Raw genomic sequence first — 25,370 nt, 5'->3', positions numbered from 1 at the left:
TCATCCCTCTTGATGTTCTCAGCAACTCTCAGTCTTCAGGTGGAGAAACAAGCTCAAAGAGGTTAAGCTACTTCGTCAAGGGCACACAGCAAGTGGGTGGAATGGCGAAGAATTAAACAAGTCTGTCCAACACCAGCTAACCATTACACTACCCTGCCCTTGAGTGGCAGGAGTCTGAGTGAAGAAAAGAGAGAAATCCAAGATGAGGGCATCCTGTATGGCCTGGCAAAATAAGTTGAAACCACCCATGAAAGGAAAGGTAGAGGTCAGCAAGGAAGCGGCAGATGCTCAGGGCTCCAGAGGACGCTCTGAGTGGGAGAAATTAAATGCCAGAGCTTTTCAGCTAGGAGTGATTAGCAGAGAGGTGATAAGGAAGCAATTAGCACATGGGGCTTCCCGCTGGACGAGTGCAGAGTGAATCAAATAAGCCGTTCAAGTGGCCCAAGGCAGCCTGAAAAAGGCAGAAGTCCAAGTAAGTAACTAGTTAGCCGAATAAGAGTTAACAGTCTGGGGACAAGTACCAACTACGCCTGGAAGTAGATTTTGTTTCTCTGGTGGTTCTATTGGAGAAACTTTCTTCTTTAATTTAATTTTTTCTATTAATTTTTTTTTTTTAAGAAACAGAGTGTAAGCACAAGCAGGGAAGGGGGAGGGGGAGAGGGAGGAAGAGAGAATCTCAAGCAGGCTCCATGCCCAGCACGGAGCCTGACGCGGAGCCCAGTGTGGGGACCAATACAGGGCCCAACCTGGGCTCAGTCTCACAACTGTGAGATCATGACCTGAGCCAAAATCAAGTGTCAGACCCTTAACTGACTCAGCAAACAGGCACCTTGTGGCTTTCTTTTTATACACACGGATTTTTTTTTAAATTTTTTTTAATGTTTACTTATTTCTGAGACAGAGAGAGACAGAGCATGAGCAGAGGAGGGGCAGAGAGAGAGGGAGACACAGAATCAGAAGCAGGCTCCAGGCTCTGAGCTGTCAGCACAGAGCCCGACACGGGGCTCGAACTCACAGACTGTGAGATCATGACCTGAGCCGAAGTCAGTCGCTCAACCGACTGAGCCACCCAGGCGCCCCATACACACAGATTTTAAAGTCCATTATACCTAGTAAAAAGTTCAAAGATTCAATTGTCTATATAATTAATATTAATATAATTAATAATTAATACACTGTAAAACCTTGGTTTGCGAGCATAATTCATTCCGGAAACATGCTTGTAATCCAAAGCATGCGTATCTCAAAGAGAATTTCAAGAACCATTGGTTCAGTTGTGATCATGTGACACTCATATTGCAAGACATCACTCGTTTATCAAGTTAAACAATAACTTATTGAATAACTTATTAGAAATGTTTGTTCATCTTGCAGGACACTCGCAGAACAAGTTACTCGCAATTCAAGGCTTTACTGTAATTATAACTTCCATGTTAATATTATCTCCATGTTAACATTAGGAAGACTAACCGACACAGTAAATATCTACTTCTCTCTTCTTAGTATTATTCTTTTTGGGAACTAAGTAAATGTAAGTTCTGTGCCAATGTTTCCTACTTAGGCAGGGGTAACCCGCTGCAAACAGCTCAGGGAGACGCGGCAGGGCATGAGAAAGAGCTGGAAGCCCCCACTAGGACCTGCCCTTAACATGAAGCCCTCTGGAAGTGACAAAAGCACCATGCCACTTGAAATTTTTATTTATTTCACACACTTGAAATCTTTATTTGCAAGTGCAATCTATAAAATGGTGATAAGCCTACAAATGTGAAAACAAGTCATCAAGATGCAAGATTTGACAGATTGAGGGAACTAAAATCTAGACTTTGAGAGACAAGTGAGGACGAGTTCATAAAACTCCATCCGTTTTTCCTCCTGTCACCATCCTTCTTTCTTCCTCTTTCTGTCACAAATTACCTTTCCCATCTGGGAAAATGCCAGATTTCACATCACTCCTGCACACACATAGGAGTTTCCTTTCACATTTAGACACCCTAAAACTTCCACGCCATTGGAACAATGGTCTATTGTTCACAATTTTAATTATCTGCAGTCCAATGAGAACTATGAACCCTTGTGATTGTCTGGATAGCACTGATTTTGACGATTAAGCAGTAATTCCAGTGTTTTCCCAAGAAAATATAGAGGTATCACTTCTACAACAAGTTAATCGATCCATTCAAATGAAGAAAAGAAACAAGGGAAAGGAGGATATTCTACCTGCCTGGCTAAGAATTTTCCCATAGTGAGTACTGCCAGGATGGGAAATATGATGCAAGTAGAATTAAAATAACACTGATTATTTTTTCTAGTTGAAATAATATATACTTAGAGCATAAAATTTACAAAGTACAAAGAATATAAAAAATCACCAAAATACTCCCACTGGGTGGCTCAGTCGGTTGAACATCTGACTCTTGATTTCGGCTCAGGTCATGATCTCACGGTTCATGGGATCAAGCCCCAAGTCAGGTTCATGTTAATAGCGAAGAGCCTGCTTGGGATTCTCTCTCTTCCCCTCCCCCACTCATATGTGTGTGCACTGTCTCTCTCAAAAAAAAAATAAATAAACATTTAAAAAATCACCTATAATCCTCCTACCCAAAATGTATGAGTATATATACAACACAAGCTAATTTTCTAAAAACACCCGATGTGTCCATGAACTTCCACTGACCTTCTACGATGAAAAATGCCTCCACTTTTGCACACCCAAGAACACTGCATGCCTGGCAGGTATACAGGCCTTCATCTTCCTTCCTCACCCTGCGGATGGTTAGGTTCCGGTTCCCATCTTTCAGTACAATACCTAAAAGAAAAGAAAAATGGTTGTTTTCATTTATGATGTGATGTGGTGGAGTTGTTTAGGAAAAAATTTAAAACTATAAATGATGTCTTTTCTTGGATGAGCATCTAATTCCAAAGAGTGATACAGGATGCATTGCTGACTCATCACCAGTCCCAGCTTCCATGAGAATTCAATAAGGCTCTGAATTCTGAGTCTATGAAATGAGCCAGACCATGGACACTAATATTGCTTTTTTTCCTACCTAAAACAAATCAAGGCATAAGGTGGGTTTTAGATCCTATCTCTGAGAATTCTGCAACCAACCAGAGATAGACATAGTCTATTCACCTGAGTCTTCAACAAGTGTTTCATTATCTTTAAACCACGTAATCTGTGGAGGGGGATTCCCAGACGTGGTGCACGAAACTTCGATGGTTTCACCAATACTTGTTGTTTGATTCTCCAGGTTTCCTGTGATCATGGGTGCCACACGCTCTGTGCACACACACACACACACAAAAATCATACAACATGTAGTTAAAACTTCTGAAATAGTTTTAGCATCAGTAAACTTATAGTTTAAACTTTAGTAAACCATTGATTTACTAAGCTGAAAATACATAGAAGCTAATAACATTACTCTTGGCCACTGAATAAAGTTAATGGAAGAAATAAGTCAGGACAGTTGAGAGAGATCACTTTGGACATCCTTATTAGTGATTCTAGCTGGTCGTCACATCACAAAATAAAGGTTGTCACCTTTATGGGGTTTTCTTCTAACTAGACACAGCTTCCCCAAGGGGAAACTTTCCCTCCCATGAAAGTTCTAGACAGTGACACCCTTGAATTCTGCATGTTTCTCTTGGTAAGTGCGAACCTTCAGTGTAATTCAACAAAGAATGCCTTATGTATATTTGGCACTTTTTACAAAACTCACTTACACTATTTCTGTTGCTCATTATCAATCATACGATGGACAAGAATATTAACCTTCTTTTGCAGATGAAATAACTGTAGTTAAGGGGGTTAAACAACTTCTCCAAGTCCCTATAACTCAGTGAACATTTGAACTAATGAGCTTATAAGACTAGTCCAGTGCAATTTCCACTAAAACACAAACAAGCAAGACAATAATCCCTAAGGAAAGTCAAAGATTTCAAAAATTAAGCTCATGGGTATTTGTTTCAATGTACAGCAAAACTTCAGATGTACCCTTTCATCAGAGCATTATAGAAATATCTTGTCCAAAGCAATTGAAAGCAATCTTGCTGAAAGAATCCACTGCAACATTTAGCAAAATGGGATCACCTCAGTGGTGAACTACACCAGGATTTAAGCAAATGTCCTGGGCTCTATGCTATTTCTAAGAATAATTTTAGGAAAACGACTTAGGAGTCCTTAGAGAAGCAAACCAGGTCATTGTGAGCACATATTTCCTGGGCATGGTCTCTTTCATATCTCTTTCTGAATTCTTCCTTTAATTTGAAACAGGACCGGTCCCCAAGATGGCCATATATGTGAGAAGATACAAAGGGCCCTGGGAATGACTTCACCCCCAAAAATTCCTTCTTTTGACACCTAAGTCTTAACACGAGCAAACACTACCCTAGTGTCTATCTGAGGATACCTCTTAAAATATGCCAAGGCCTCTGAAGAAGACATTATTCCTCCAAAACCTTAGTATAGATTCATTCACCTGGGCAGTTCCCCATCTTAACAGTAAAATCAGAGAACGCACACATCCCAGAAACTGGAAAGGGACACTAAAGAGAGGAGAAAATGGAGGGAGTCGGCACAAAGAGACTTTCCCAAGTTTGTCTGATTTCCCCAGAGACAGAGGCATGGCTGCATAGCTTTTGCGCAAGACACAAGGTTAGATAAGGTGTGGAGAGTGGCTCCATGCGGAATTTACAAAGCTATCTGCTCACTAAAATTATCATCCCGTTGATCTTATGCTGGACTACACGGGATGACCCAGAGGGACAAGCAGTGAGTGGTGCACCCCTCCCATGGGCTCTCACAGGCCCTAAACAACCCCATTGTCACACTCTTCATGCAGTAGGTATCTTACTGAGCACCTAGCATGTGCCATTGTGTTCTCTGACGCGAGCTACTACAAGGAGTAAAACAAAACAATTCCTCTCCTCATGGACACCGAGACCTCAATGTGCTACGACCGCCTGGTGGTTGCCTGTGTTCTTATCTTATCTACCTCCTCACCACTCTGAATTTCTGGAACCTTCTTAGCTCACAGTAGGCATTCCACGAACTTGTGTCTACTAAAATAAATAAATGTCCAAGAATAAAGTAGAAATTTCCCCAGTTTAGGCTCATCCCTCGGAAGTCCTAATGAAATCCTATCATTAGAGCTGGAAGGAACCATGTTATTTTCTCTTTTTAATACATCATTTCACCACTATCCGCCTCTTTCTGCCTCAAGGACTTTCAGTGAATAAGCTGAGTGTGTACCCGTCTACTTCATAGGCTCCTATACGATATTTTCTCACAGTCCCCAAAAGCCCTACACTAAAGGCATTCCAACAGTCTTTGATGATCCAGACTTGCCTCCCTACCTAAAACCATGAGCTGTCGGACCACACAATGCCTTTTCTTGGTCTTCCTGTCCTGAGCAAAGCACACATAATCTCCTTGGTCCTGCAAGGATGCATTCTGGAGCTCCAGGATCAAAGTGTCGCTTGTGCCATTAGAGAACGTGGTGGCATTCATTTTCCAAAGGGCATCCAAGTTCTTGCAGATGGGTGTAGGCAGCTCTCCCACGTGGACTGGCAGAGCCTGAGAGCCAGCCTTGTACCACGTGAGGTTCTCAAACGTAGTTCTGTCTGCAGTGCACCACAAAGATACCCGTTCCTGTTCGGTCGGCTGGGTGCCGGGCTGCAAAGTGATTTCAGGGCCCCCTGAAATACAAAACCCATGGCTAGAAAGTGGCGATTTAATTTGGGCAGCGCGCTTTTGTCTTCTTTCCACCCCTAGACTGCTATAAAGCACCAAGAATAGTGAGGCCCTCGCAATCCCAGACAACGTCACACAGGGAAACAACCGCACGAGACAGCTCGGCCTCAAAATAGGTTATTTTACTAAGGTGTAGTCCTCAGATATGTATCAAATCTCCACTTTGAGCCCTAAACACAGTTTTGGAGATGAAAATAAAAAATCCAAGACATATTTACAGCAGATAATTATAACACGGAATTTTAAAAATGAGTTCCTCATCGACACGTCACACTCAATGACATTAAGGCTGTAATTACAACAACGAATTAGCCCACGTTGAACTATTTCACCCAGTCCAGTCAGCTAAAGCTTATCCATAAAGCGAAGATGAACAGGCAGAATCAGCAGCATTGGGAGGAAACTGTCCCTATGTCATTACAATTACCTCCAGTCAATGCTGTCAACTGCTCAGCAGCAAGCCCACCAACACCAACTGAACCCCAAGAAGCCACACACTACGCTAGACTCAGATGGTGGAGACATAACTAGTACCCAGGACTAGTGGCTAAAAATATGTGAAACAGGGGCACCTGGGGGCTCAGTCGGTTGAGCATCCGACACTTGATTTCAGGATCCCTGGGTCGTGGGATCAAGCCCCGTGTTGGGCTCTGTGCTGAGCATGGAGCCTGCTTGGGATTCTCTCTCTCTCTCTCTCTCTCTCTCTCTCTCTCCCTCCCTCCCTCCCTCTCCCTTTGTCCCTCTCCCCTACTCTCTCTCTCACTCGCACTCTAAAATAAGTTTTTTAAAAATTAAAAAAACATATGTAAAACCATTCTCTCCCCTAAGTGAACGGGAGTCAGTTGTACTGATTTCACATGAGCCCAGGAGCTCCCTGAGAAGTCTTCATTTACGAACAAAAGCATCCCCAGTGTCAGTCCAAGGCCTTTTCCAAAACCACCATGCCACTCAAGAATGGCAAGGACCTTGGGGCGCCTGGGTGGCGCAGTCGGTTAAGCGTCCGACTTCAGCCAGGTCACGATCTCGCGGTCCGTGAGTTCGAGCCCCGCGTCCGGCTCTGGGCTGATGGCTCAGAGCCTGGAGCCTGTTTCCGATTCTGTGTCTCCCTCTCTCTCTGCCCCTCCCCCGTTCATGCTCTGTCTCTCTCTGTCCCAAAAATAAATAAACGTTGAAAAAAAAAAATTAAAAAAAAAAAAAGAATGCCAAGGACCACAGACTATCAGACAGCTTAGCACCCCCTTGGCAAGAGATCCAACGCCCCCTCCCCCCCAGAGAGCAGTACTCACTGGTCACGTGGAAGGAGATAACCCTCTCTCCTCTCCCAGCTTTGTTGACGGCTTCACATTTGTACAAAGCTGACACATTTGCCGCTTGGATAACAAGGGTACTTACAGTCTATGAAAAAAACAAATCCCAGGCCGTAAACGATGGAGGCTGTGTTCATGCGCATGCATTCAGACTCAAATTCAACCTGTAAGACCCGCCTACTCCATTCATACTCCCGCACTGCCCTCTCTCAAATCCACACAATTATCATTATGCTGGTGTGGCTCACACATTACAAAACAGACTTTGGAAACCAAAAGGGAAATCATGTATTTTAGCCTAACACTGCACACACTTTCTCATTTCCATATTCGTAAAATCAGAATCGCCTTACAAGCGATGTACAGAGCTAACAGCATATGTGTTTTACCTTCCTCTGATAAGATACTAATAAGGCAATGGTGCTTCTAACAGTCAATGGTGTTTTCAAACTGACTTAATATGTTAGTATTTTATCGTACAATTAATGTGACTATCAATCTCTAATATCCCTCACGTATGATTACACCATGCTTCCACTCCATCCTCCCACCCTTCCATCAAAGAGAGAGAGAGAGAGAGAGAGAGAGAGAGAGAGAGAGAGATTTTCAATTTAAAGAACTTCAAACTCACTTTGTTTTTTCCTTCAATTAGGGCAAATTGATTTTTGTTGACTTCAATTTTATTTCCCCCCTGGAAGTCATCCACATTCCTCCATTCTTTACAAGTGTATGGGTTTGTCATTAAGACAGCTTGGCTATAAGGAAGAAATAACAGCTCTTATTAGGACTTAACTTTCCTTTAGTTCAAATCCATAGCAAGGAAAGGAGTCAGACTTTGGTTACTATGTTCTTAGAAATAACTTTCAGCGCACCCTGCCATGTTACAAGACTTGGCGCCAAATAAAAATAGGCCTCAGCAAAGAAGGAAAAGGTTCTAGGTAGATTCATTCAGGATACAGGAGGGAAACAGCTATTCTGGGAACAAACCTCCATTCATAAATTGAATCGACAAGACAATTCAAGTTAATTTAGTTCAAAGGAAGACAAGGAAACTAAGAAGTCATTGGGCTTCTTAAAGCAATCTCCCTGGGACTGTGGCCTTTGTATAGGAAATGGTCAGCATCTGAGGAAGAAACTAGTAGAGGCCGTCTCAAAAACAACAACAGGAAGTGAACGGCTCAGGGTGATAGTGGGTGGCCTGTGTTTTTTTTCCTAAGGATGTCTGGACTCGTGTTAGAACCTGATAAGCTGGGCCTGAGAAGCCAAAGGCGCTCATCCATCAGCTCTTCCTCTGAGATGGACCTTCTCCCAGATAAGGAGAGATGTGGTATTCACCAGTTGCTTGGCGTAAGGGAAAGAAACAAAGATTGGCGATCGGCAATGTGAGGGAAGGGCCTGCATTTGGAGAGGTGTGCCAACCTAGGAACAGAGAGCTAGCTGATCTCAAAGTGGGACACCAACGAAAGACATCTCCTAAAATGTTAAGACGTGGAGAAAGATGGAAGGCACCGCTTGGGGCAGAACTTTCTTAGGAAGGGCCTTCTCAGGGGGAATGGAGTCACACAGCGTGGCTGCATGAAGTGCAGAACAGCAGGGCCAAAGAGGACGGGGTCCTACTCACGCAGGCCTGTAGGCACACTCCTCCTCCAGCTGCCAGTACCAGCGGATGTGATGTGGCGGGGGGACCGCGTAGACCGTGCACGTCAGCGTTTGCGTGGTGCCGTACTGGTACGAATCCACCGGAGAGATCAGGGATTTCTCGCCGATCTGGGGTGGGACTGGAGACGGGAAAAGTCACTTTTGAATGGTCAATCGGCTTGGAGGAGCAGAAGGGGGAAGCTTTCATCAACCAAGGCCTATGTTTCTGTAAGCATATGATTCCACTCCCATTTTCTTTCTCAAAGAACAGCTAGACTTGGAAACAGGACACGAAACTTCTAGCAAAAGTCATCCTCCTCGCCAGCGGAGGACTTTGCACAAGTCTGGCCACCCTCTCTCTGCCTTGTTATCCCTACATGTTGGGGATAGCTCTCCCAGTGCTCCCAGTCTCAAGAGATCAGGACAGGAAAAGGCATAAAATCGTTGTGACTAGCGCAGTAAATACGCTTATTATGTGCCGGGCATCGTTCTAAGTGCTCTAGCCAGAATAATCCATTCGATCCTCATAGCCACTATCACTGTCCCTTTTACACATAAGAAGAATGAAACAGAAAAGTCGAATGACTTGCCCAAGATCACCTACCGCTCTTCCTCCTCCCTCCCCGTCTCCTTCTTCCACTTCTTTCCCTCCTTCCTTCCTATTCTTCCCTCCCCCTCTTCCTTTTTCTCACCCTTTTTTTTTCTTTCCTTTTTTTGGCTCCAAAGTCATTAATGCAAAACTATTCTCCCATCATCATCAACTTAAAGATTCGGATTATACTCTCAAATTTTGACTTTTTATGTTCATTTTACCTGGCAGGGTAAATGCTAAGGTGAATCAAATGGTTAGTGGCTTCATGAATTCTCGAGATGGGTTTATGCACTATCCATTTTTACATCTTTGTTTTGCGCTCATTTGCTTCTCCCTACCCTACTTATGAGCTTTCTAGCTTCTCGCCTTTCCCAAATCCCCTCCTCCTGAGTGGCTTCTAAATGACATTTCTGCAACCTATTTTCTTTAAAATACTCCCTGAAGCTGATGTCCCAGCAAATAAATGAAGTCAAGCTCAGCAGACACACAGAGCAGCGGCAGGATATGTGGGGAAGCACCCTAACGTTACAAGAGAAGATCCTGAAGTTGTAATGTGCTGCGCCCATAGGGAGAACAAAGAACGCCAACAGAGAAGCATTTCCCAAACTGTGTCTAGAGCAAGAGATGAGTGGATTTCTTGGGTTGGAGGGGGATGCTCGGCTCAAATAATTTTGTTAAGCCCTCAATTCTCTATGTCTCTCCCCCTGGAGAATGGCAACATACATAAGCATATTAAAGGTCCTGATAAGTCCTGCTATATAGACACCTGTTGTCCATCGACTTACCATCTCAAACACTTCCTTGACCATAATACCATTTTATTCCCCATCCAGGACACTTTCAGCTTGAAAGAACAAAGTTCAAATCATCCTTAGATCAAAAACTTTTTATCTTCCCTTTAGAGCCTCAGAGTCAGATAGATCTTAGACTCCTGTTTTTTAAAAAAAAAAATTTTTTTTAACTTCCAGCCAACCAATGTCAATCTGCGAAAGCCTTCTGAACTGGGATCTGCCTGTGCCTCAAAGTAGCAGCTTCCCACAAAATTCAAAAAGGCTCTTAAACATTTGCACGCCAGGTGCACACTTCCGTGAGACAAGGTCAAAGGCAACACAACTGTTCAAGGAGGGGTGCTTATTTCACAGCATACAGCCATTGAATGTATCATCTACATCAATGCTGCATGTGACTGCTGAACAGTTCAGTTGCGTGGCCTCTTAAGCACGTATGTCCAGAGCGTGCTGTCCTACACCTCATCTCAACTCTACTGCTCTGGATCATTTCTATAAAAAATTTTTTTAATGTTTATTTATTTTTGAGAGAGAGAGAGAGAGAGAGAGAGAGAGTGAACAGGGGAGGGCAGAGAGAGGGAGACATAGAATCCGAAGCAGGCTCCAAGCTCCGAGCTGTCAGCACAGAGCCCGACGCGGGGCTTGAACTCACGAACTGTGAGATCCTGACCTGAGCCGAAGTTGGGTGCTTAACCCACTGAGCCACCCAGGCGCCCCTGGATCATTTTTATACATAGAAGCCTGTTCCTGATGTGAGTGAAGCAGCAGGTGTGACAAAGGACTCGTGGCCTGGCTGTGTAGGAAGCCGTAATCGTACCCTTTATAATCGGTTTGGGGCTGAGAAGGAGAGCGGAACTCACCATTCACGACCAGAGATACCACGTGGCTCTGCTTCTCCTTCGAAATGGGGTTGGTAAGGATGACAGTGTAATTTCCTGTATCTTTTTCACTCACTTCCATAATAGTCAGTACATGCCCCACTTTTATTGTGTGATTGGACTCAATGGGTCTTCCATTTTTATACCTGTGGGGGAAAAAAGAATTCTCAGGAATTAGTATAATTTAAGGGTTTGCTTTCAGGGGGAACAATGCTTTGCCTTTATTTCTAATAGTTACCATTTTATTTCCGGGGGAGGGTAACCAAGGTACTTCACAGGCACTCTGACACGGTCTCCCACGATGGCTTCCACCAAAGATTCCATGCCACTACCAAAAGCGACAAAAGGTTTTTCTGGAAAACAATAAAAATAATTACTCCTACGAATGTCAACTTCTTCAGTGAATGGGCATTTGGTTTAGTTTTTCATCTCAAATGAAGAGTCCGTGATCTAGGGAGTGTGAGTTGCCACAATTCAGGGATTCCCCACACTGCCTTTCCTTGGTCACAGTCCAGCTTCTCCCCATCAACTGGCCTCTGGATTTACCTTTCTCTCTCTCTGAGGGGCCACTGCAAGCCTACTGGTTGCTCCAGTCTCAGTTCAAGCGTTTGCTCCTCTGGGAAGTTTTCTCTAAGTCCTCCAGGAACCTCGGGTGCTCCTTCTCCTCCGTCCCCCTTGCACCCGATACCTACCCACCATCTGCCCCGGGACTCAGTCCTCGGACCCCTTCTCTTTATCTGCACCCTCCTCCAGGCTCAGCCATAAAGCACCATTCACCCCTGACTTCTCCGGGTTCCAGACTTACATATCAAATATCTCCACTCGGACGTTTGATGGGCCTGTCCAAATAAACACACCCAACACCGTCGCCCCAAATCTTACTTCCCTCTCAGTCTTCCCCATCTCGGTCGATAAAACCACCACTCATTCACCTCCTCACGCTAACGATTCAAGTCAGCTTGCATTCTGTTTCTCTTAGGCCCCTCAGCCGTTGAGTCAATGGGTGGGTCCTGTTGGCTCTATCTTCAAAACCATATCCAGAACCAGATCACTTCTCCCCACTTCTGCCTCTACCACTCAGTCCAAGCCACTCACCAGCTCTCACCGGGATAAATGCAATTAAGCCTCCTATCTGGTCTCCCTACTGCTGCCCTTTCTTCCCTAAAGTATTTCGCATAAGAGACGCAGCAATCCTACGGAAACGTCAACCAGAGCGTGGCTCTCTCGGCTCGAGCCCTTCTATGAATGCCCGTATTATAAAATCCAAAATCATTACCCGGGCCCAAGGTTGGGTGCCAAATGAATTACCACCTAACCCGGGACGCTGACGTGTTATTATGTGACATGATTATCAGCAAAGGCGAATAAAAAAGAAACGAAGTTATTTTGCTCAAAGCCCCACAGATAGTAATTAAATCCAGGTTTCCTCAATTGCAAAGCCCTTGCTTATTCACACAGGCCCCTCAGCCTCAAAATAAAATGAAAATGTAAAAACTATCATAGATAAAAACACTCTGCTTAGTATACTGTAGTAACGGCAGCCACAAAAACTGCAACAAGTGAAAGTTAGTGAGCACTTGCTGCCTCGGTTCATCTCATTATTAAAGTTGGGATTTGAACCCAAGCCGTGCTCTTGATCTCTAGGGCATGTGGCCTCCCTAGCAAGAGCTCAGACATGTCTTCTGAATGAACAAAACAGGAATCTCTAGCTGACCTAATGTCATTTAGATGATCTCGCTTTTCAAGGCATGGCATGATTCCAAAGGACAGCGTCGCTTACCGTGGACCCTGACGAACGTGCTGTTCCGCTTGGTCATCAGCCCACTGGAAGCCGCACAGGTATACCACCCTTGGTCACTCCGGGTTACACCATCTATGGTCAAGGTGCTCAAAAATTTCTTCATCTCACTCCCAGATTGAGTTTTTAGGTCCCGGTTAACAAGCTTTTTATGCTGATGCTGAAAAAGAGTTTACTGAACTTTCAAAGTCCAGCATAACATCCCCTGGTAGCTTCTAGATACCCACAGGACCAAGTCTTGGCCCTTGGCGAATGCGATTCGTGCTAATAAGAGGTACTTCAGAACTTTTAACACCATCTAGGCTACCAATATATTTGGTTTCAAGAGAAATAAATGCAACCAACTGAATTAAGATTTTGAAAGCCTCACATAGTGGGAATGAGATGGACAGGTACCACAGAAACACAAGCAAGTATGATCACTGTTTAAGGAGAAGTATGTCTCATGCCACCTCTTAAAGACAAATTCCCTTAAAGGGAAAATAGATCAAAGACTTTGGAGCACAGAGAAATAATGCAACCTGGAAAGATGTAATCACCTAGAAAAAACTAATCTTCACTGCCTGATTATAGCAGAGTGGAACCGAGTTTTTGGCATTGCATCTGTTTTCCATGGGTGCTATGCGTTCTGTAGTTCTTTTAAAGTAAGTGTGTGTGTGTGTGTGTGTGTGTGTGTGTGTGTGTGTGTGAGAGAGAGAGAGAGAGAGAGAGAGAGAGAGACAGACAGACAGACAGAAAGAGAGAGACAGAGTTAAGGCCCTTACATTTTATCTGGCCAGACAAGTCCCTATCTCTCTCAAGCAAACTCCATTGAAGCTTATTATCAAAGTATTTAGAGGTCTGGCTTTGAACTGTTAGTGTTACCTTCAAAGAAGGGTATTCCCAGTTGAAGTCAATCCCCACATTTAGTTCAGTCCTCGCTGTACAGTTTAAGACGAGCCTCTCTCCAACAGACAGCTCAACTCCATGAGGGGGGCTCAGAACCACATCATAAATCTTGTACCCTGGAGCAAGTAAATTGAAAACACAGAGAAAGAGGGGGAAAACAAATATAACTTTGCATGGATTTTTTTTCAAAAATGATGCAGCTTCAAAACGTGCCACATCATTTTTCCCTGAGGGCCTCAGCAATACTTGGTAACTCCCAGCAAAATCACCCACAGAGGCTTACAAAGCAGACTTGCAGGAATCTCAAAGATGTTGCCCGGTGGATAGAAAAGCAGTAAAATTTGAGTAGTCAAAAGCCAATGAAGCCAGCTTTAGTAAATTACTGAATTTTCCGTAAAATAGGTATAATTAAAAGAACGGATGCCAAGCAATGCTTTGAACATTGAATTTTCCATAAAATACGCTCCGATAATAACACTCTTTTCCATCCTTGGTCTTGGCAAGAGAGGCGAAAAACTCAATTGCACAGAGGTTTATTCGGTAGAGAAGAGCAGATATAATGAATTGCGCCATACCAGATCTTGAATCAATATCTTTTTCAATATCCCTTGTCCTTCCCCCTATACTTTAATCTTCAGGATCTTAATATCGGAAGCCAATCTTTAACGTCTAATATTAATGATACGGAAAGAAACTGTCCACTTACCTACAACCACAACTATGTACATAATAGACTGGTAACTTTCATCATTAATTTTTGCTTCACAGAAGACCATGCCAGCATAGCTGATCATGTAGCTGGGGATAGTAAAGCCTTTCTTACTGTCCCAGGAAATTCTGTTACCATCAGGGACAAACCTCTTTTCTGGATACCTCTGGGTAGAGAAAGAAATGCCAAATATTGAATGAAGCGCTACCCAAAAGTGAAAACCATGTAAAATGATCACTAAAGAATTCATCAGTAAAGAATACAAATCGGCTTTATTTATTATCATGTTGGCCCTTCCCAAAGGATCTTTAACACACATGATTGATAATATATTATATAGAGGCTGCCCTTCTTATTATGAAAATATGAGAGATGATTGAAGAAGATGTAACTTACTGCACAAAGTGACACATTGAGGTTGGAAATGGACCCAAGACATGGAATCACGACAGTTTTGTTTTTGTTCTCAGTGATGTACACAACGCCATGTTGGTCGCTAACAGAAGCAATAAATGGAGACCTGTAATCTAAAAGAAAATCGAATTCCATTAGTTAATGGTACTTACTAGAAAAGTTGGTCTTGTTTCAAGTTCATAAACTCTAACCGGAGAAGTGAACGATTAAGAATGACATTTCACACCAGGCAAAGGAATCCACAGGTTGGTCTGCTGGCAACTAGCCAGCTCCAGGGATATGTGGCTATCGGAGTGTGTGTGTGTGTGTGTGTGTGTGTGTGTGTGTGTGTGTGTGTGAAAAATCTGAAAGAAAACTCCCAGAATAAAATTGACTCTTCTCCCTAGGATCGTCAACAAGTGGAGTATATTTTATAGGCTCCACATTTAAACAGATTGATCATTACCATGTTTTTCAAAATGAAGAAGCATACTTCATTTTTCATAAATACTTTCATATACACATATGCATTCCTCATATACACTAAACATTTTTCAAGTACATAAATCTTAAAGTAATTTTTTTTTAATTTTAAAGTAATTTTAAAGTTAAATGTGTACACTTTACCTACTGAGTTTTACTGATGTTAAAAAGAATTCATAGTCTCTCTTTAGGCGAATAATGTCTAAGTACCATGAAAATAAACTAATGGCTTCCAAAGGATCTTTAAAATAAGCAGAAAATAACTAACCATTTTTGGATTCAATTACTCAAGAGAAAAATTTATGTGAGTATTTTAAGACTGTGAAGACTAGATATAAGATTAGTTATAAAATAATGTTCAATGGTTATTGAATTTAGCTTAGATTTCAGCAGTCATTAATATCTTCAATGACAAAAACTCAAAAAGCCACCGTGGCAAAAAGTGGGAAGAAAACAAAGGAGATTTTCATGTCATTCAAACATTGTTCATACAATGGGGGTCTTTTCTTGATTTTTTTTAATGTTTATTCATTTTTGAGAGAGACAGAGAAACAGAGCACAAGTGGGGGAGGGGCATAGAGCGGTGGAGACACAGAATCTGAAGCAGGCTCCAGGCTCTGAGCTGTCAGCACAGAGCCTGACGCGGGGTTTGAACTCCAAACTGCAAGATCATGGCCTGAGCCGAAGTCGGATACTTAACCAACTGGGCCACCCAGGCGCCCCGGTCCATACAATGTTAATACACTGCTGGGAAACTACTCCGTTCCCCAGAGATAGAGTCACTGTGGTGTGAAACTGCACTTGAAATCTCACAGAGATAATGGTTCATACTGCTATGCCCAACAAACGTGATCAAGCATTGACGGGGCCCTTCAGGGTGGTTGGTCCAAGTAGAGAAAGAGTTAATTAAACCAAGGAGAGAAAGGCAGCTAATTCCCTGCAACAGCAGAGGTTTGATTTCCTTCCCAGCTGGAAAGCACAGAAAGGCAGCCAATCCAGCCCACCACATGCCATACCCATTATCTTATGAGGCCAAGACCCACTTCCTGGCTCCATCCATTGCTGGAGGGAATGGGGTCAGAAGACTAAGGAAGTAAGGTAGGGACCGGGGCGGGGGGGGGGGGGGCATTAAATAAAGGGCTTTCCATAGGGAATACTTCAATCCTTTCTCTCTCATTGTTAAACCTCATGACCAAAATCTTGGACCGCTCACCTCCTAGAACATTAGACTTAGACAGGAAGCAGAATTTAATGGTATACTCAAAGACAGGCAGTGCACAAATAAACAGTGCCAGAGATTGCTACTTCTTAATATTACCTACCTTTTAGCCACATGCTATGAAATATTACCAAGCTTGCTTACAGAAAAAGTCTTTGGAAGCTAAGTTAACCCCTTACGTAAGAATAAAGCTATTCGGTAAATCAATTCTATTTCAGTATTCCAAAAAAAGGAAATAAACAAAAGAAACCCAAACAACCACCCATCCTCTCAAAATAAAATATTTACTGTAACTCATGAAATGAATTTTCACATGTCTCCAGGTTTCCTGACTCGGGGAGAAGGAAATAACGAGATATTATGGGAGAGGTTCATCTTGTAGTACTTCCAGACAGGCTAAAAGCAGGAAATCCTTGCAATCTTCTGAGAAAGCCTGATCTCCCAAGACTGCCAGATCAAAAGGAGCCCGAAATTCTCGAAGATCTGAGCCTTGTCTCTCTCAAATTCTGCAAAGGAAGGAGGAGGGCACAGAAATCTACCTTGGACTGTGCTTACACTGGGCAAAAATAATTCTCAAATATTGTGCAGTCCAGGAGGGACACAACGTTATTTTGATGTCGTCTCCGGTCTTCCACGGCACTGACCATATTGAACTATTGAAATGTAAATGGAGAGACACAAGTGTGTTTCCCGAAGCTAATGAAATTCCTGTTCTGTAAAAGATGCTTCTGAAAATAAGTCTAAACCATCTTCACCTGCCTCAAATCCTCTGGGATATAAAAAAATATATAAATGTATAAATAAAATGTCTTAACAGCTCATTTTCACTGTAAAGGAAAATATTTAGTATATCCAAGCAAAATACTACATAACACTTACCTTCCCCAAAATTATCTGACAGGATTATAACTAGGTTTGCATAGGAAAATTAAGGTAGTGTAAGATTTTTGAAACACAAAAGAAAAAATCATTTATATCAAAAATACTTAATACATGTAACATTGTGTTTTATTCTACATGGATGTTAAATTGACCTCCATGATGTCAATCCCAAATTGCAAACTCTAGAAAGATGTGGCACATCATCCAAGATCTCAGACCACACAAGTGAAGGAAAGAAACACTGTCCTCGAAACGCTCTTTGAGGTAGTGTCTTCATTTGCACAAGAGGATGAAAATGTTTTTTCACAAAGTAGAAGTGGGAAAAGAAAAGTTCTTAGGTAGAAAAAAAGCTTCAGTGCCTTTGGCTGTTTCCCGGTGCATTCTTGGGAAAATCTCCTACCCTGTTTTAGATAACCTATCTCTCCATTGAAACCTCTCCATAACTCACTCCTGAATCTTCCTTTTCAAGGATTGCAGGTTCTCTTTCTCAAACATCAGAAGGCTTTGTATAAATCCCCGTCGCCAATTGTGAACACAGATTTCCCTCAGAAACAAAGATCAGAACCACACCAAGTGGGCAACAGAGATGTCAACAGGGCCCAAGTTCCAGAACAAATCAGTGAGTCTTATCCTCGGGGGAAGCCTCGAGAGAGAATTTTGTGTATTCCTGTTGGCAGACAGCCTTTGGAGCGAGCCTTTTGTTGTACTCCATTGTACTCAATTCTGCTTTGCGCCTCTTGTGTTTTATAACTGGCAAATCAACTTGGGAAATGCATTCCATTTACCCACTTACCTTGAACATAGACATAAATGACCGAGGCTACGTCAGTGTCCTGGTAGAAGCACTTGTAGGCTCCAGTATCATTTCCGATCACTTTTGGAATCGTGAGCGTCTTACAGAAGAAGCTGTCACTGCAGTCCGTCACCTCCACTCTCTTCTCAGAGCCACTCTGATTGTTGGGCCAGAGCCAGTCCAAGTCCCTCTGTCCCCTGAAAAATTAATTCCAGGGAAGTATTCATGTGAAATGCCACACTAGGAGACTGTTTCTAAGAAAACAGAAGGTTTTGGTTCTCAAACATCTATAAACTCAACAGACAGATTCACAGCCTTTTTTTTACCAACAATGACAGGCTGGAGCCACCAATGACAAAAAGCCATGAACTCGGCTTCAGACATCACTGATAAGAATTCCTGGGTTTCCTATTAATTAACTCATTCACTCAACAAATATTCATTCAACATGTGCTACGTGCCAAATGTTGACAAAGTTGGGGGATACAGCAGTGAACAAATCAGACAAAGATCTATGCCGTTATGGAACTTTAGTGTAGTTAGAAGAAACAGGCAATGACTTAGTGAGTAAACCTCTTTAAAGCCGAAATTCTTTAAAAGTAAGTAAAATAAATGGTGTAAATAAAATGTAAGGCGGTGATAAGTACTATGGAGCAAATACAGAATACGCAAAGAGTAAAGAGTTCTGGAGGGATGGGGCTTGATGAAGCCATTTGAACGTAAGGAGGGACAGTGTTCCAGGCAGAGGGAACAGAAAATGTAAAGACCCTGGGGCAGGAATATCTGGAGTATCAGGGGAATGGCAAGGAAGCCAGAGTGGTCAGATAAGAGTGGGCACACAGGAAGGTAAGAAGTGAGGCTCTGAAGGAAGAGGGTGCAACTTTCTAAGAGTCTCGTAGATCTTATGCAGGCTGCATTCAAACAAAGGTTATTTTCACTGCAGCACTTCCCGGCAAAGCCCTATGAAAGACAGTCCACATAAAGAAGAATGCAACATCATTGATTCTTCTTTCAAAGAATCTGAAATTTCCATGAAGTTGCAGCTACATTAATGAAGTTACTTTAACACACTCCATAGCTTTTTTAGGACATAAGAAAAAATTTTTGAATGACTTTTAAAAGGGAATGTGGGATCTGTGGGGATTTTAAATAACCTCTGTTATTGAGGATGGTTGCGAGGAAAATCCACTAAGAAATATGTCTTCAAATAGCAAAGCTAGAGAAATAGCACTGTTACCGTGTTTTTTCCTCGAGGGCTGGGTATTGGTGACCCACCCTTGATAAGGGGACAGGGGTATCCTTTACACCTCTGCAGTCTAAAATAGATCTGTGTCCTTGTGGTGAACACCTGGTGTTCATCAAGCATTCTCAATGGCGGTAAGCTGCCCAAGATTCTTTGTGGATCCCCAGCTCTCTTCTCAGAGGGCAACATCACCTCCAGCCATCTCTCCACCTGTTTGTCTCTGCCAAAGACACACTGAGAGGTTCCTGCAAAGCCTCTGGGTCGCTACATTAAACACCAAAGTCTTCTACCTTTCCTTCCGGGGTAGGGGCTGTAAGACAAGCTTAAATGCTTCTTCTTCTTTTCAAAGAAGCCTGCTTCCCCAGTTACAAAAATCAAGGGCAGGACTTCTTGCTACCAAATGAGACGAGAGGCATTCCACAACATCAAGCCAAAGCATGAAGTCCATTACTTGTGTAGAACACATACTCAGTAATATTAATGGCTGAATATTAAATTGCTACCCCAGTCGTAATTTTATCATAAAATAAAATTCTTGGAAAACCATAAAATAAAATGTCCAAGAGCCATCCTGAATAGAATAAATAGGGCCCAAATTCCTTCAACTGCATCCCTTAAGGATAAGTCCTCAATGCCACTTGTTTATCCAATATTTAATGAACGTCTATTCTATACTATATTCCAGGTGCTATTCTGTGTGTGTGTGTGTGTGTGTGTGTGTGTGTTGGCAGAGGGCAGCAGAAAAAAATGCCAGCAAAATCATACAAAAATTTTGGGAGAAGTGCGTTCTCATTTTTTCATTATTAAATCATTTATTAGAAACCTCATCATGTATAATTACATCTCTATTATAATTCTGCTTAAGGAAATTATTTTCCCTCAATAAACACTGAGTTACTTCACACAGGAGATCTGAATCTAAAATTAATCCTTACCTGCAAGTAATCTGAAGAGTTGTATTAGCCATAATTGTAAGTATGTCTTTTTGTATGCTGAGTCTGGGTGGATCAAGGGAAACACTAGGCAAACCTAGAAACAAATTAAATAAATGAATGTAGTTGCCATTGAGTCAGACCCAATAGGAAACACCTTCTATAAACAATGCACACTCTATACTTTAAAAGGCCTCTTCAGCAATTCATTGTGTAAAACTGTGAATTTACTTTTCACCATTCCCAGTAAAAGTTCACAAGCTGTGTCATAACAGGAAGAATGGGCAGATGGTCATAAACCAACACAAAAGTTCTGCAATTCACGGAGCTAGGGTGGAGTTCCTGTTTTCCTGCATTGCCAACTTCAAGGTCTTACAAAAGGATATAGGACATTGAAACCAAATGAACCTTCATCTGATGATCTCACTCCCTTGGGAAAGGACCCACTGACATTTCTTATAAAGCATAGGATGCACACATTTGACTAAATTGCTGATTAATGAATACTACTTAGAGAGATTTCTATACAGTTCGTCTATGTACCCTGGAGGGGGGAGGAGTGCCCCTGACATTGTCTCATTTTCCTTTATCAATTTTCTAGTGCACTTCCTCTGGTAAATGAACTGCCAGAGTTGGAAGATGGTAGGTACATTAAAACTAGACAAGAAGAACTGAGGAAAAGAAAACATTTGCCAGTGTCCATGTAACATGCCCATTAATATACTTTTCCTCAGAGAATGAGACTAAAAAAGTATGATGCTAATGAATTACAATTGAGGAATCTCGACTTATTAAACAAAACTTTGAGCTTTCTGATACCAAGCTTGTAACACAAGAAAGCTGTCTTTACCCACAAATACAACGGGACAGATTCTCACCATGGGTCACTCCACAACAAGAAACAACAGAGTTCTCTGTGAACAAAATGCAAAGAGCTAGTAAGTATTGAAAAACTGTCAGAGAAAGAAAAACCGTCCACCATGATAGGGCCTTAACTAATATCCAGATCTCCAAAACACCACCTTAAAAAGTGACGGATGCTGGGTAAGCACCAATCTTAATATGGTCCTTAAGTCGTATCAACTAAGAACAAATGACTCCCTACCCAAAGAAAATGAAAACACTAATTCAAAAAGATCCATGCACCCTTATGCTTACTGCAGCATTATTGACACTAGCCAAGATATGGAAATAACCCAAGTGTCCATCAATAGATGAATGGACAAAGAAGATGTGGTATATATACAAAGGAATATTACTCAGCCATAAAAAAAGAATGAAATCTTGCCATGCGCAAGGACATGGATGGAGTTACAGAGTATTATTCTAAGTGAACTAAGTCAGAGAAAGACAAGTACCAAAGATTTCACCCATATGTAGAATTTAAGAAACAAAACAAATGAACAAGGAAAACCAAAAGAGACAAATAAACATACACTCTTAAATATGGAGAACAAACTGATGGTTGGTAGGGGGTAGATGAAATAGGCAAAGGGGATTAAGAATACACTTATCATGATGAGCACTGAGTAATGTATAGAATTACTGAATCACTATACTGTACACCTGAAATTAATATATCACTGTATGTTAATTACACTAGAATTTTCAAAATAAATAAATAAATAATTTTCAAAAGAGAACCAGTGATTCTCTAAGCCTAAACTGGCACTGATCTTGTTGGGTAAATAAGACAGTATTAGCAAATATGAAAAAGTATGAGTAAACAGAATGAGCACATACTGAGTGCAAATACCCAATATACTGAATCTGCGGACCCCAGTGTGAACAGCTACAGGTAAAATGAACAACTGATCACACATATTTCTACACACTCACCCAGATGTGCAAAATAGTTGCTGATATAATTGTAGATTTGTTGATCAATATCCTTGTTTTTAAAAAAAAAAAACAGAAATTAAGTTATATCAATAAATCTCAGAAACTAATTGGTATTGGTACTGACTTGTGTTTGGGGTAGTAATTCTTAAACTTTAGGATGTGTAAGATATCCCTAGCCCTACAAATCTGCATTTTAACAAGTATTTCAGGTGATTTGATCATACATGGTCTACGGGACACTCTTGGACAGCTATTGATCTGGGATATCAGGATCAGTTAATCAGCACAACATTTTTCAATATGGAAGGAAATAATTGCCCCAAAGTAGACAAACAATAAAGCAACGTGTTTAAAAGCAACAGAAAAGCCTCCCAACAATGGAGTCTCACTTTGTTTAAGAAAAGGAAAATGAAAACAACTTAGTTGGATGCGTACAAATATCAAACATGACTGGGAAGCACTAGGTTGAGAAACGTGTTGAAAACAGTAACTTAAAACAATTTGTACAATGATCCAAATGAGAAAGAGCCCATTATTTGGACACATTTATGTGAGGGAAAAAAAATGGTAGTAAAGGCAAAGTTCTAAATAGTTATGTTCACCCTACAGCCAAAACAAGAGTTCTTGAAGATCTCTCATAAATTATCGTCCCAGATTATCTCACACTCTAGCCACACTTTCTTATGTTAAAAAAAATTCATTAAAGATATGTTCTCCATTCATAGGAAGCTAAGACAACACCACACTATTCTAGAGACGTGCACACAACAAAAATCTTTTTCAGCAAGACTGTATCAATAATGATAATTTCAAATTCATATCCGTAGACCAACCAACATTCAATTTTGTTTTGCTCCTTTAAGCTTCATTCATTTTCATTGGCAGGTTTAAGTTCCACTCTTCAGAAATTCTGAAGAAATAACTGTAAGAAGCGCATATGTTGCTAGTCCATAAAAAGCCCTTCTATGTTCAAATCCCCTAACCAAAATTAATTCATGTGTGTGCTATTACCCTTCCAGCTCAAAGACAGGAAGGAAAAACAACAGTGCCTCTGTCTCTAGAATTTGATGGCACCAATTATAGTCCAATCCAATTAAGTAAGTCACACACTCCAAAAGGGCAACCTCATCATTATATTCAGGGCAACCCGATTACAGTTACACTGCTGCGCTATGAAACACCCCAGGCTTAGAAGCAACTCACTTCTTTGTGGGATACAGAACAACCACATGTTCCACACTGTAAAGGGGGAGAGAGACGTCTTGTCAGGGACAAATGAGTGTCCACGGCGAAGCGGGCCCTGATGAACCAAGTCATTATCAAGAAAATTCAATAACTATAGACAGATGATCTTAACAGTGTACGAGTGTGTCTTTTTTAAGACTCTTTTATTTCAATATAAGGAACTTTCCCTGAATCATTTGACCTTTTTCTTTTTTTTTCCTTTTCTCCACCCTCTCTCCTTTCTCACCCTCCAAAGAGTGGAAATCTGGAAATCCGCAAACTGTGGCTACAGAAAAGAGATACGAGAAGAGAGCGGGCAGGGGTGACGGGGAGCGCGAAGAGAGAGAGAAAGACATTCATTGCACCGAGAGCATGTGTGTTCCTAATCCTGAAGGGGACTGAAATTTTAGGTGGCAAGGAAAGTGGCGAGTGGCGCTGTATCCAGGTACGGAGTCCCGCAGAGTAAGTTTTCAGATTGTGAACTTCTGATCATGCGCTAATCCCAAAGACCAAAGCTTTAAAAGATGTCACTCTTTTACATAAGAAGGTGAGTGTTTCTTGGAGACATTTTGGGAAGCTGTCACAATCCCGAGTCCGAGCCCAATTTCACCTTCTCTCTGCAAGGAGAGCGGCATCCCGCACCAAGCAAGGAAAAAAAGTTTCCCTCCCCGAAATGCAGCTCATACAGTGGGTGTGTTTGTGGGTTCCAGCCAGAAGGGAACGGCACACCGGGGTCCCTGCTCGACTCCTACAGAGGCAGAGCCTAGTGCACGATTAGATCCGAGCGAACCGGCTTGCGCTCCCCGCAAGGCTTCCTTCCCCGAGTCCGGGCTAGTGCGGTGCGCCCAGCCGGACAGCGTTCCAGCGCCTGCTCCCGCCTGCGGGAACACCTCTCCCCTGCCAGCCCCGGGCGCCCGCCTTCCCACCCCCGCCTCCCGAAAGCCCGAGGGTGTGTCGGCTCTGCAGGACTTGCTCCAGCCGAGGCCCCTGTCGCAGACCAAAGTCGTGGAAAAGGAACTGCGCTCCGGAGACTACCGGCTCTCTGGATCATCTTGGGCCCACCAAAGAGCCTCAGTTTCCTCATTGGTAAATGAAACACCACAAAGTGTCAAGTCACTTCCAACTCTCCAGCTCTCTGAGTCTGAGTTAGATCCGGCCTCCAGGACCTCTCCGCATCCCCATCTCTCCGCCCGCACCCGACCTCTCCGTCTTCCTTCTGGGGAGTGGGCTCCTTACCCACAGAGGCAGCCCCGGTCTCCACGCAGAACCACAGAACGACGGCCAGCAGCGCCTTGCTCTCCATCCCGCACCTCGCGCCGGGCGCCCTGCCCAGAACTCGGGCGCCGGTTCTTTCTCCCCGGGCCTGCCGGGCGAAGAAGGCGCGGAGGTGGAACGCGCGCCGCAGCGCAGGACTGTGAGGCGCAAAGGGGAGGGTGCTCTGGCTCCGGCCACGACTTGCAGGGGCGTCTGCGGGTGCCGGGAGGAGAGGAAATCCCGGCTGCGCTACAGCTCTGGGCTTTCTGCGCGCAAGTGATGCCCCGCGCGGGCAGAGGAAACACAACCATACACCGCCTGCTCTCCCGGGGTCCCGGGACTCAGTGCCGGGTAGGAGCGGAGGCCGAAACTCTAGAGCTTGGGGGCGGGGTCTTGAGGGGCGGGGCCGGGGCGGGGCTCCCCTCTGCCGCAGGTCCCGCCTCTCAGCCGGGTACCGGGCCTGGATCCCCGGCTCCCCTGGCCAACTGCGTCTCCCCGTCTCCCCGCTGGCCTGGGACTGCATCTGGCCCCGGGTCGCCCGAGGCAGAACGTCCCAGGTGCAACAACTCCGTTGTTTATCTCCGTAGAGATAAAATGTAGCCCGTAACGGCTTCTGAGAAACTCCAAGCTTCAGTAGGTTGAGGCCCTCCGAGATGAGGGTAGGGGTGCAGAAGGAGGGGACAGCGCCGTGAGCGCAGGCGAGGGACACCGAGCCTTCAGGAGGCGCGCCAGAATTTGGGACCGTCTTCAGC

General features: G+C 43.1%; 1 protein-coding gene across 1 annotated transcript in view; it reads right to left on the bottom strand.

Annotated features, from left to right (window-relative positions):
• Positions 1-24,973, bottom strand: part of KDR (kinase insert domain receptor) — a 46,758-nt gene extending 21,785 nt beyond the window's left edge. The window contains exons 1-15 of the mRNA XM_011281879.4: positions 24,601-24,973; positions 20,302-20,395; positions 18,124-18,320; positions 14,750-14,880; positions 14,351-14,519; positions 13,621-13,760; positions 12,739-12,916; positions 11,197-11,311; positions 10,941-11,104; positions 8,684-8,840; positions 7,694-7,817; positions 7,042-7,150; positions 5,359-5,700; positions 3,134-3,280; positions 2,675-2,806 (exon numbers count right to left, since the gene is read on the bottom strand). Of these exons, the coding sequence (XP_011280181.3) occupies positions 2,675-2,806; positions 3,134-3,280; positions 5,359-5,700; positions 7,042-7,150; positions 7,694-7,817; positions 8,684-8,840; positions 10,941-11,104; positions 11,197-11,311; positions 12,739-12,916; positions 13,621-13,760; positions 14,351-14,519; positions 14,750-14,880; positions 18,124-18,320; positions 20,302-20,395; positions 24,601-24,667 (2,266 nt within the window). The 5' untranslated portion in view covers positions 24,668-24,973. The remainder of the gene's footprint in view (positions 1-2,674; positions 2,807-3,133; positions 3,281-5,358; positions 5,701-7,041; positions 7,151-7,693; positions 7,818-8,683; positions 8,841-10,940; positions 11,105-11,196; positions 11,312-12,738; positions 12,917-13,620; positions 13,761-14,350; positions 14,520-14,749; positions 14,881-18,123; positions 18,321-20,301; positions 20,396-24,600) is intronic.
• Positions 24,974-25,370: the final 397 nt, after the last annotated feature.

The sequence above is a fragment of the Felis catus genome, chromosome B1 (genome assembly GCF_018350175.1).
Source record: "Felis catus isolate Fca126 chromosome B1, F.catus_Fca126_mat1.0, whole genome shotgun sequence".
Taxonomy (NCBI): domain Eukaryota; kingdom Metazoa; phylum Chordata; class Mammalia; order Carnivora; family Felidae; genus Felis; species Felis catus.
Note: the sequence above shows the minus strand (reverse complement) of the source record. Positions and strands in the feature narration are given on the sequence as shown.